This window comes from Marmota marmota, unplaced genomic scaffold, assembly GCF_001458135.2.
Source record: "Marmota marmota marmota unplaced genomic scaffold, marMar, whole genome shotgun sequence".
Lineage (NCBI taxonomy): Eukaryota > Metazoa > Chordata > Mammalia > Rodentia > Sciuridae > Marmota > Marmota marmota.
In genome coordinates this window covers 16,604,357-16,617,051 of record NW_026000196.1, presented here as the reverse complement: position 1 = coordinate 16,617,051, position 12,695 = coordinate 16,604,357, and the positions used below count along the sequence as shown (strand labels likewise).

General features: G+C 34.0%; 1 protein-coding gene across 9 annotated transcripts in view; it reads right to left on the bottom strand.

Moving 5' to 3' along the window:
• Positions 1-12,695, bottom strand: part of Lrrc28 (leucine rich repeat containing 28) — a 135,174-nt gene that overhangs the window by 120,873 nt on the left and 1,606 nt on the right. For 5 of the 9 annotated variants that reach the window (XM_048790341.1, XM_015493114.2, XM_048790342.1 and 2 more), the window contains exon 2: positions 10,284-10,511. In XM_048790341.1, coding sequence (XP_048646298.1) covers positions 10,284-10,451 — 168 coding nt within the window. In that variant the 5' untranslated portion in view covers positions 10,452-10,511. The remainder of the gene's footprint in view (positions 1-10,283; positions 10,512-12,695) is intronic. The other 4 variants (XM_048790338.1, XM_048790339.1, XM_015493117.2 and 1 more) reach the window with 1 other exon arrangement.

Here is a 12,695-nt window from a genome sequence, read left to right as displayed (position 1 = left end):
CAAAGGATATAAACAGACATTTCTATAAAGAAGATATCTCCTATAGCTTGGATCTTAAATGTTCCCCAAAGGTCCACAGGTTAATAGCTTGGTGCCACTGAAGGTGGTGGAAGGTTTAAGAGGTGGGGCCTAATGGGAGGTCTTAAGGGCACTGAGGATACAAGCAGGGATTATGGAAACCTGGTCACCTCCTTGCTCTCTTTGGCTTTCCACTCATAAGGGGAATTTTGTTCTACCATGTACTCCCCACCACTGCTTTTGGTCCAAAAGGAATAGGTCTGCTCAATCATGAATTTGAATCTTTAAAACCATGGGCAAAATAAACCTTTTCCCTGTGTAATTTGATTATCTCAGGTATTTGTTATAATGATGGAAAGCTGAAAACACAACATAAAAATGGCCAACAAGCATATAAAATGACGCTCAGTATGTATAAAGTAGGTACTGCTTTATACCTACTAGATTAGCTATAACAAAAAAATGGAAAATATCAAGTGTTGGCAAGGATGTAAAGAAATCAGAACCCTTATACATTGCTGGTGGTAATGTAAAATGACTCAGCCATTATAGGAAATAGTTTTGCAGTTCCTCAAAAGGTTTAATGCATAATTACATGACTCCACAATTCTGCTCCTACATAAATACCTAAAAGAATTGAAAACAGGTCCTCAAACATATATACTCATGTTCATATTGGCACGATTTACAATAGCCAAAAGATGGAAACAATTTAAATGTCCACCAATGAATGAATGGATAAACAAATGGTGGCATATCCATACAATGGAATCTTACTGAGCCATAAAAATGAATGAACTGTACTGACATATGGTATGACTTGGCCGAATCTGGAAAACATTTTCAGAGTGAAAGAAACCAGATACAAAGGGTCACATGTTATATGATCCCATGTAATATGAACTATCCAGAATAGGTCACTCCCTATCGAGATAGAACAAATTGGTGGTTATTAGGACTGAAGTGGGTATTAGGGAAAGAAGGGGAAAGTAGAGAAACTAATTAATGAGTAAATGTTTTATTTTGAAGTGATGGAAATGCTTGGAAATAGACAAAGGTGGTAGCACAACCTGTGAATGTACTAAATGCTACTGAATGGTTCACTTAAGATGATTAATTTTGTTATACCAATTTCACCTCAGTAAAATTATTTCTAATTAAAAGCAAGGTAATGAAGTTTTGGTAAAGGAAAAAAAAACAAAACACCTCATTCAAGATACTCTTAATGAGCTTTCTAGTTGGGTCAATAGTTGGATGTCATTGCTTCTGAGCCAGTACACCACACAAGTTAAACACCCTGTATCTACATAAAAGCAAATGTGATAGGCTTCTTTTCCTGCCAGCAACATTTGCCCATTCCTCCTTCAGTAATTCTCTTTATTTCTATGTATGTAACAGAACAGTCTATCAACAAAAGAGCCAGAAACCCTAGGAGGCTAATGTAAGCAGAGAGAATTGGCACAACCTTTCTTCTGCAGTAGCATAAAAGTCCTAGCTACCATTTGCTCCCCAAAGTCCTTTGCCATTTATGCCTTTATCTCTTGGCTCATTCCCCAATAATTACTCATTTTCCCTTTCTTTATTTCTCCATCATGATAGAAATATTCTCTATTTATGCTTTCCAAAAATGGTAGCTACTAGCCACAAGTGGCTATCAAGCACTTATAATGTAGTGACGTGACTGAGAAACTGAATTTTTATTATTACCTCCCACTAACTTAATAATTACTCAAATCTGGTCAGTAACATATTAAAGAGTACAGATTTTTACCTTTATACTCACTACCAATTTTTCACTTAAACTCAGTTTTTAAAATGCAAAATTAAAAAAGGATAACTATTAAATTGTATGAATAATAAATTTTTATATATCATTTTCTTAGAAATAAATGAAGACTTTGAGATACTGTTTAACATTTATACAGACTTAAACTGGTATCCTGAGAAATGTAAATTAACCTAGCAATGGAGCTCAATGGTACAGCACTTGCTTAGCATTTTGTGTGTGTGTGTGTGTGTGTGTGTGTGTGTGTGTTGCTACAGGGGTTTGAACCTGAGGGCACTCTGCCAGTGAGCTACATTTTGAGAAAGGGTCTTACTAGGTTGCTGAGGTTGGCCTTAAATTTGCAATCCTCCTGCCTCAGCTTTCTGAGTTGTTGAGATTATGGGCATGGACTACTGTATTTAGTCACACTTGCCTAGCACATGAAAGGCCCCGGGTTCACTCTCTATACCTGAAATAAAAAGCAAAGAGGATGAACAAATAAATGTAATTAAAAACTTTAAAAAATAAAACAAAAACTTTTAAGTATCTTTAAATCTGCAAATATTTTAATGCCAAAAAATGGAAAACAAACTTCAAGTCTAATAATTTTTAACTTTGCAAAAATTTACAAAATCTATGCTCAAATTAAAAAAAAATTAGTAGTAGATGAACTTAACTTTATTTATTTATTTTTATGTGGTGCTGAGGATCGAATCCAGTGCCTCACATGTTCTAGGCAAGCGTCCTTCCACTGAGTGGCAACCCCCATACTCTATGCTCAATTTGTAAAGCATTGCATATTCAGTACATTTACAAAAATGAAGGTGTATTAATTTGATAAAAATTTAGTTGCCACAAAAATTTCTCAAAAGAAAAAAACAAGTATTAAAAATTGCTAATATTAGCCTTTGAATATTTGCTTAAAAGTAAAAGTTATATACACAAATACATCATAAACAAAAGTTGAAGGTTAGAGAATCACTTGCCCTTATTTAGCTATTTTTAATTAAAAAAAATAGTTAACACACATGATTTTATAACTGGAACTTTCAAAACAACAGAAAAATACATAAAAAGCTGGGCACAATGGCACACACCCGTAATCCCAGTGGCTCAGGAGGCTGAGACAAGAGGATTCTGAGTTCAAAGCCAGCTCCAGCAACAGTGAGGCACTAGCAACTCAGTGAGACCCAATTTCTAAATAAAATACAAAACAGGGCTGGGATGTGGCTCAGTGGTCAATCCTGAGTTCAATTCCCAGTACCAAAAAAAAAAAAGAAAAACCCACAAAAAGAATAGTAAACACTTATTTGCATAAAGTGAGATCAACTACCTTAAATTACATTTAGCCTGAATAATTTTATAAGCTTATGACAATTGTTTGTTTGTTTGTTTGGGGGAGGGGGATGTGTCTAAGCTCAACATCTGATATTTTGAGCTCCTTACTTATATAAAAATAGTATTTGTTGACTGATTTAATAGGCCTAATATTTAAAAACTGGGTTTCACTTTTAGTGTATAGGTAACATGTTACAGTATAGTGAATACTTAAAAATGAATTTAAGGGGCTGGGGATGTGGCTCAAGAGGTAGCATGCTCGCCTGGCATGCGCAGGGCGCTGGGTTCGATCTTCGACACCACATAAAAATAAAGATGTTGTGTCCACCGAAAACTAAGAAATAAATACTAAAAATTCTCTCTCTAAAAAAATAAAAATAAAAATAAATGAATTTAAAGTTGTGGGCATACACACAGAGTCATGAATTTTGAGTTTTGCATGCAATTAGCACGCTTCAGGTACATAAACAAATGGTCTGGTGGTATAAGGGACTACCTTGCCACCTCCTTATAAGTCCTCCCTCCTAACTCCAGATAAGAAACTACAAATCACAGAGTAAGTTAAGCCAGTTTCCCTATATTTTACCTAAGAAAGCATAGAATGATACAAGATATAAAATATTTCCATTAACTTAGACTTTTACTTACAAATTCTAGAGGTAAACTTCACAGAGGAAATTTCCCTTACCATTTAATATCTCATTGCTGCACAGGGGAGAAACATGGTTAAATTATAGCTGCATAGTGCTAGACTAGGAATAGGTCAACAACAATTACCTACAGAATTAAAATAAAAACCAGACTCATGGGATCACAAATGAAGATAAATTACTTTTGTTCTAAATAGATGACCCATCTATTAATCTCTTCTAAGTTTAGTTTCCTCAAAATATTCAAATATTGATAAAGCTCCTTCTAGCTTTAAAATTTATGAATCAAAAATAGAATTGTTATAGGTCAGATGTGCATTTTCCAGAAAAAAAAAAGTGTTTTTCAATCATGACAAGTAAGAGGTTTAGCTACAACTTTTTAACTATTCACAAGAAACCACTGTCAATTAGTGATGAATAAAAACTTATAAATCTGAAAATTCAAAGGGAAAAGAAGATTTGGTAACAAAACTTCATTTTCAGGCACATGTGTATTATCAAGACAGAACACTTTTGTAATGACTGCTTCCCAGAACTATACCACGTTACACAAACACTGAAACAAAGAAACCACGAAAATTCACTATTTGACATACTTACCTATTTCTACATATTTAATGTAAAAAAAAAAGATACTTTTATATACAGCTAGCTCAAGAACAGAGTAATCATGGTGATTATGTGCCCTAGCAAAACTGTTTTCTCCTCAAGCTAAGCTGTTTCAATGCTTATTTGATCCAGACTCCTAATTTGAATATCCAAAATCCTAAACACTTCAAAACCCAAAATGCTTGAAGCACAGACATGACATCACAGATGTGAAATTCCATGCCTGAATTCATGTGACAGGTTGCGGTCAACATGCAGGGATGCTAAAAATATTGCATAAAATTACCATTGAGCTACATGTATAAGATGTATATGAAACATAAATAAATGTTTTTGTCTACCCTTGGGTGCCATTCCCCCCAAAAACATCTCAATATGTATATGAAAATATTCCAAAATCCAAAAATTAAAAATCTGAAAATTCTTCCAATTCCAAGCATTTTGGATAAGACAGTGAACCTGTATTACCAAATTTAACAGAGAAAGAGAATGTAAGTTATGTGACTTCCCTAACCATTCTCACCCTCAACATAGCCACCAGCCTCAAAGACATCATTTATGTCAAAGTAGCATAAATGTAAGCCATTACCATTAGACCACTTAGACCCTTTGATTAACAAAATATGACAGCTGCATAAAATTTTTGTGGTACTATATTCCTAACATCTTACTTTAATGACTAATTATAAAAACAAGTATTTCTAGAAAAGACTATAAATCAAACATCATAATAGGGCCTTTCCCTTTAACTATAAAATATAAATAAGGCCCTGCTTCTTTCAACCCTTACTCCTACCTTCACACCCTTCACTTGTTCAGAGCTATAATCACTACTCAGTTTAATGTAACCCTTTTTTAATGCCTTACATATATTCACAAGATAGGGATTAAATAATACTTGTTTAAAACAGGATCTGGCATTCAAGTGATGGCACTCAAGACTCAAGCGATGTTGGCTGCTACCATATTTCAAACAATCCAATTCTGATGAACATTTAGATTAAAACAATTCTTCATATACAGTGCTGTGATGAACGTCCTTGTTCACAGATGGGTTTGGTTTTTTTTTGGGGGGGGGTGAGTAAATTCTCGCAAGTAAAAATGCTGATTCAAACACATACTCATGTAATATTTTACTAACAATGTTTCACCAATCAACACAAATATCAAGTCAATTTTCACTCTAACAGTGGTTGACCATCATTGGTCTCCAAGATTGGGTATTAATATAATCTTTAACACTAGGTATTAATGTTTTTACTTTTTGGCAATCCAATGGCTAAAAATGATCACTGATTTATCAGTTTTCTAATAGAAGTTGAATGTCTATTTATGTGGGTTTTTTTAACCTTTTATTTATTTATTTTTATGTGGTGCTGAGGATCAAACCAAGTGCACCCCACATGCTAGACAAGTACTCTACCACTGTGCTACAACCCCAGGCCCCTTTTCTGTGTGTGTTTTTTTTTTTACTGCCTATATTCTTTTATCATATGCCTGTCCCTAATTAGATGTGGAGAATAAAGAAACATTTTCTCTTGGGCCAACAAGAAAGAAAAAACATCTGTGACATCTGTGCCTCAACCCCCAACCCAATTCAGGAAAATGATTGACAGACCTCTTCCTCCCTTCAATCTCACTAGAATATAACTTTTAAGTTAAATTCTCTTGTTGCATAGAATAATTGCTTAATTAGAGAATCCAGCTGCTCTTGTTATTTATCCCTAAGTCTGAACTTCCCTCTTTCATTAAAACTAAGATAACTTTTTGGTCCATTCATATGTACAAATGAAACTAGAAACTATATTTCAAATATTGTCCTCCCTCTTAAAAAGACCCTAGCTACTGATCTTGGCTCTATCTCGGCCCCCTCCACCTTGTATACCAGACCTGGTCACCATCAACAGATCATCATCACTCTCCATGATTAAAGTGTTCATAAGCAACCACAATATTCCAATCCTCAGCTGGCTCACTCAATCATGCAGAACATCTTTAACATCAATGGGTCCTTTGGCTTCTCTCCATCCTCACCACTCCTTCCTTACTTTGCCTCCCAAACAGTTCAGATTTCACATCCTACCATTTAAATACTCTCTTGCCAATATCCTAAACCTCTTAGTTTCTCTGTACTTGTATTGCATCCACCCAGCAAAAATCTAAACCTGTATGAAATATAGAAATCCACCTTACTCACACCTCAAACAACTGACTAAAGCAAGAGAACACCCCCTATACAAGCAGATGGTTTGGTTCTACCATCAGCCATTTCACCAAATGCTTGCTAAACAAAGTGCAACAAATCTATTACTTTTCTCTAGCTAACTGCCATGTAGATTCTTCAAAACAGTAATTTAAAATTTCACTCTCCACAAATCATGATCTTGAAAATTCCATCAGAGTAAGAATTTGTTCCATAATTTATCTATTGTCAGTGTCTTAAAAAGTGCTGGGTATACAAGAAGTACTCAATAAATCTATGTTAAATGAATGAATAATGCTGTACCTCCTAAGCTCCTGTTAAAGTCACTTTTTAGTGTCATGAAAACGAAATATATGTTTAAAATCTTCTAACAATCCTGCTACAAAGAACTAAATTATGTGTCCTACAAATGTTAGGCAGTAGGCCAGACACTGGGGATGCAGAACTCAAGACATTGTTCCTGTCCTTGAAGGCTCTCAGTCTAGAACTCTTGTAGTCTTTATGTAATTCTACTTTATATTCAGTTATTCATTCCATAAATGTGTGAATACTTGTATGACAAACATAAATCCTATGTTACTCTTACTTATAACTATCTCAAATATGAGGGACTCAATAATTCTCAAACTGCATTTAAAATAAGGCAAATATTAGAAATTAAAATTATGTTTCCTACACTACCTCTTATTTACCTATCTATTACATAACTGATTTCCATATAAACCAACTCATATTGTGTTTAAAATAAAGTCTTAAGATTTCTTAACCATACAAATAAGTGATAATATTAAATGCTTTAAAATATTATTAAATGTGAAATGTGTCTCTTTTGACCCAACAATCCTTCAAGACTATCCTAAATTTAGGTATGCACATATGTACAAGGGTAAATGTATCTCTACTAGTCTAGAGGTTAGTGGAATAATGAAGTGAAAAATAGAAATTTGCAGAGAAATACATGTAGTAATATTCTATTTTTATTAATAAAAGGGAAAAATATAGAGAAATACAGAGTATATAGTTAAATAAACACAAGTGAGTAGGGTGGAAGATGCCATGGCCTGAATGTCTATGCCTAGTCCAAAGTTTTTGCTGAAATCTTTATCCCCAAGGTGTTGATGTTATAAGGGGCCTTTGGGAGATGATTAGGTCATGAGATCAGAGAGCCCTCAATAATGAGCTCAGTGCTCTTATAAAAGAGGCCCAAGAGAGACCTCCTTGCTCCTCCCACCAGGCGAGGACTCAGCAAGAAGGCACCATCTATGGAGTCTTATTCCTGGACTTTCAGCCTCCAGATCTTTGAATAATAAATTTTTCTTATTTATAAGTCACACTGTCTATTCCTCTATGTGGTTTGACATAAGGGAAGATATCACTTCTGTGATTAAAAAATGAAAAAGTTCATTGCTTTAAGTGTACAAAAAGGCTTTTTCCTGTGTTTTAGTTCTAAATATGGGCACTTGACAAGTTCTGAACATCTGACATATATGGTCATCCTACAAATATGAGCCACTGTGCTAGATCAATCGCCTTGAAGGGCAGAGGAAGAAGGGCAGCAGTTGTATATTGTTTCCTACTTCTCTTCCCACCAAGTGGCTTCACTTGAGAAGCGGAGGAGAACAGAACAGAAGGAGAATGTTGAGGAAGAGCTATTTAACACAATGAGACAATTTTAACATGAAACAATAAAACAACATGAAAATGGAAATGAATGACAGGTTCCTAGGCCTGTAAAAATAAATAATAAAAGACCAATTAAGCCAAAATGTGTTTGAGATACTATATATGTTCAATAATGCCCTCTCCTTTTGGACATGGTACAATTGTAAGCCAAATTCCACAAAGTCTCCCATAGGACCTGTTTTCTCTTAAGACCAACAAACAGCCTAAAAACCCTGATTCGCTAGGTTTGAGCACTCTGGGTCAAGTATTATTTCATCTGTTCTCAAAGACTGCACAGTAAACTGTATTAAATATAGGGGATGGGATGGTTTGGGATCACTGCTATGATTCCCACCCTCCCCTGATATCTATATAGCACTTTATACTTTAAAAAGGTCTTTGATACATATGAATCACATGTTTAAATTACTAAGAGGAAGTAATTAAAGTATATCACCTTGCATTATAAGCATGCAACAATTTAACCTTTGATGATTAAAAAGGTAGCAGAACATGAATTTGAAAATGTATGCTATGAGGCATTATGCAGATATACTTTAACTGTACTGTAGATACTTGATATTTTCCTAAATAGGAAATTGCAGATGAGAAACTGTCAGACCAAAAGTTTACTTTAAATTTTATAAGCAAAGGTTAATTTATTTGAAGAAAGTCTACTCCATTGGACTATAACTGACAGGGAAGACGTAATCCACTCATGAACTATTTTTTTGTACATAAGTAACAAACATGGGAAAATCTGGGTTATCATCCTTGAAAAATTATTTCTTACACTAGTTCTTCCTCAAAGGGCTAAAAACTTCTAGGTAAATATGGTTTCATATTATGCAATGATGATTTTGCAAAAATGATTCATGTAACTATATATAGACTTTCCAAGTTTAAACACTGAAACATCTAATTTTAAAAATCTAACGAGACATTCAACATATGTACCAATATGTGCCAAACACTAAAAATAAAATATACATATCCATTTACTTCCAGGTACAAAGATAAATTTTATAGTGCTCTCTACCTACTGTAGGTATTTTGCACAGATTAAATGAAATTTTTCTAGGAACACATGCCATTTATGTGAAAGCAATACCAAGTATTTTTTAGATATTTACAAAAGCCCATTTTGTAGAAAGGAATTTTTAAAGGGTCAATTCATGAAAGAAACAATAATATGTCATAAATCATCTAAAATGAGTAACAATGAGAATTCAAATAAAAAACTCAAGTTAGGGTAAGTAAGTAAAGACTCTAGTTGATAGCCAGAAAAGTACATATAAAGTAAATTCATTTAAAATGGAGATCAAATTTATAATGCAATGGAAATAAAAGCCTGATTAGGACATTGTCTTGAAATTTTTTAAAATACTTTCTTGTATGAAATAGAATTTATAACAAAAATTATATTCTTATTATTAGAACATAAAGTGTGAATCAAATGTTGCTTATGTGGCAAAATTTTTTCCAACAAATTATATGATAATCCAATTCAAAATCATTTTGATTTTCATATGGCCATTATAAAGGAAGGTTTTTTTGGTTTTTGTTTTTAACACTTGAAGCTTCATTAATCTTTCTAAATGTTTCACTTAATGTTTTCATCTTCAAATCATTCCCTTTTTAATGCCTATAACTCAATTATCCTCTTTGGTCTTTCTCTTGTTTCCTTTTTAAATTGTCTGCTATGCACTCAATATCTAAAACTCATAGGAAACTGAACATACAAAGAAAACAAAAGTCAGGATAGATGTACATGCTAACTGAAGTGAGGTTTTGGAGTGGGCACTAACTTTCAAAATGGTATTTTAGTGAATATTTTGCTTTCCTACACAACTCCTCCTGCAACCTCACAATTGCAGTGACTTGGATAATAATTTCACAGCTAACAATAACCCCTCATTTGTGTATTACCTGCAAGAGGGGATATTCATCCTGATCTGAATATCTTAGGATATACAAAATATGTCCCTGTCAGGGCCACATTTGTAAATGATATTTTTAATGCAATATAATACTATACCAAGGTGGTAAGGGAGTTCCTTTTCATATAGAGTCTCTCCAAGTACTGCAGTCCTTCATCTTTCAGTAACTCCAATGGAAAATGGTGCAGATTCCTATAATTTAAGAACAAATTCTTGTGCTTTTCAAGCCTTGCCACAGTGATCGTCTTACAAAGTTCGGATGCCATGATTGATCATATCCCATCAGGCACAATGCAGCACTACATGTTGTCCAAATTGGTCAATTTCTATAAAGAGAACAAAAAAGTTTAATCATTATAAGACTCTTACTAAGACTGGAGGTATAAATCTGTGGTACAGTGCTTGCCTAGTATGTGTTCCAGGACCTGAGTTCCATCCCCAGCATCATCAACAAAAAAGACTTTTTTATAAGCATCACCATATAAACCTGTTCACTTACAAAGCTACATGTGTACAGACATTAACAAGATGAATTATACATTCTATCCTATATTTTCTTTTGTAACAACTGAAATTTAGGAGATTAAAATGAAAAATGAAAAATAATAAAATACTCTGATTAAACAACACTTACTATTTATCAGAAATGGTCCTAATGAAAAAAACATTTTTTGGACTTGCGGTAGGAATACTTGTCTAAGAGAACATAGATCAGTTTAACCTCATATTCATCTTGAACTATCTCATTTTGAATTTATTTTAAGATATGTCAAAATATTAGCACATATGTTAATAGATCATTAACCATTGTTTTCTTTACTTCCAGTATCTGAATGTTTTCCTGTATCCTAACTTTCCTTTCTTTCATCTCTTTATTCTGGTTTTGTTTTGGATTGTGTTTGTTTTTGCTTTGCAGATTATCTGAAGTAGCAAAGAAACACGTTCAGGGTTACAAAGTTTTATTAATTTTATTTATTTATTGTTTGCAGTCCAGCCTCAAGCATGTTAGGCAAGCATTATATCATTAAGCAACACCTCTAGTGCCCAGTTTTATTACTTTACATCTTTTCAATGAAAGAAGCAACACTGCAAAAGGACACAGTAGCACTGTATTATTCTATTATAATCTTTCTGGGCCTCAGTTGACTAATATATTAATGTGTTGCTTTAAAGGCCCCCTGGACAAATTATTTTAAATTTTCTTCTGGTTACAAAATTGACAAGGACAGGAAGAAAAGTAACATTTGACATCATATCCACTGGCTGAAACAAACTTTACCATCACTGAATACAAGATGAAACAAATTGAGGGCTTCCAGAATTTGTCCAAGGGAACAGTTTACAAGGGATGAAGATCAGGTTCAGTGAATTTCAAAACTTGGGCTCTTTACACTGATCTATAAGGTTCCTCAAGATACAAAGGAAATGCTTAAACAATTATAAAGAAGCTGAGTTTTGTTCAAAGATTCTACTCTGTTTTTCTGGTACCTTTCCCAAACTACCTACTAGAAAACAAACAAAAAACCACCTTTCACTTTTCACCAGGAATTAATGCCAAAGCTGTCAATAAGCAGAGTTTTGTAAGTTTCATATTATTTTCTATCATTCCCAAAATTTAATTCCTAGCTAATAGGACAACCCTTGCCAGAGCAAAGAATATGAAATTCTCAATAACATTCCCAATGCAATATAATAATCCAATATTTCCCCATATTTGTTCCACCTACTCACTTACCTACTTTATGAGATATTATGTGATTTTGTGCAAGACCCTCAATCTTAAGATATCTTAATTCTCTATAAAGCCAGGGGAACTAGATAACAATATCAAAGACTGTGGAAAATGAAGCTTTCTAGGTAACTATTCCCTGAAGTAAACTGAAAACATTTAAGATATCTCACAAGCATCTCAACTTAATACAGTCACAGAGAGTTTTAGATTTTCACCACCAGTCTGAACCTCCCAAGTCTTTTCCCTCTTAGTAAATGGGGAGAAAGCATAATTCTATCCATGCAGCAGCCCAGACCAGAAAGCTGGCATTATAAATGAGTCCATCCTCCTATTCCCCCACATCTCTGCACTATCATAAGGCTGATGGTTTCCATTTCTAAAATATATTTCAAATCCATCTACATCTCTCCATCTGCCAGAATCATAGACACTGTCATATCCTCATTGAGTCAACTCTTATTACTGGTCTGAGTCCACTTCAATCATTTCCAACACATTAATCATAGCAGTGAGACTTTGAAGACGCAAACCCAACTGCTTCTCATTCTCTCTCAAGCACACATCTTACTAAATAAACCCTTCAGAAGTTTCTTACTTAGAAAATCACCCTCTTACCAGGTCTTCAGGGCTATTCGACATTGGGCCCAACACACTTCTCTAGCCTCATTTGCAGCACTCTCCCTGGCTTCCCAAATTCCTGAGAGTTCTTGTTGTTCTGCTATCCTCTAAGTCTGGAAAGCACTTCCCCATCAACCTCCAAGTTTCAACATAAAAACCA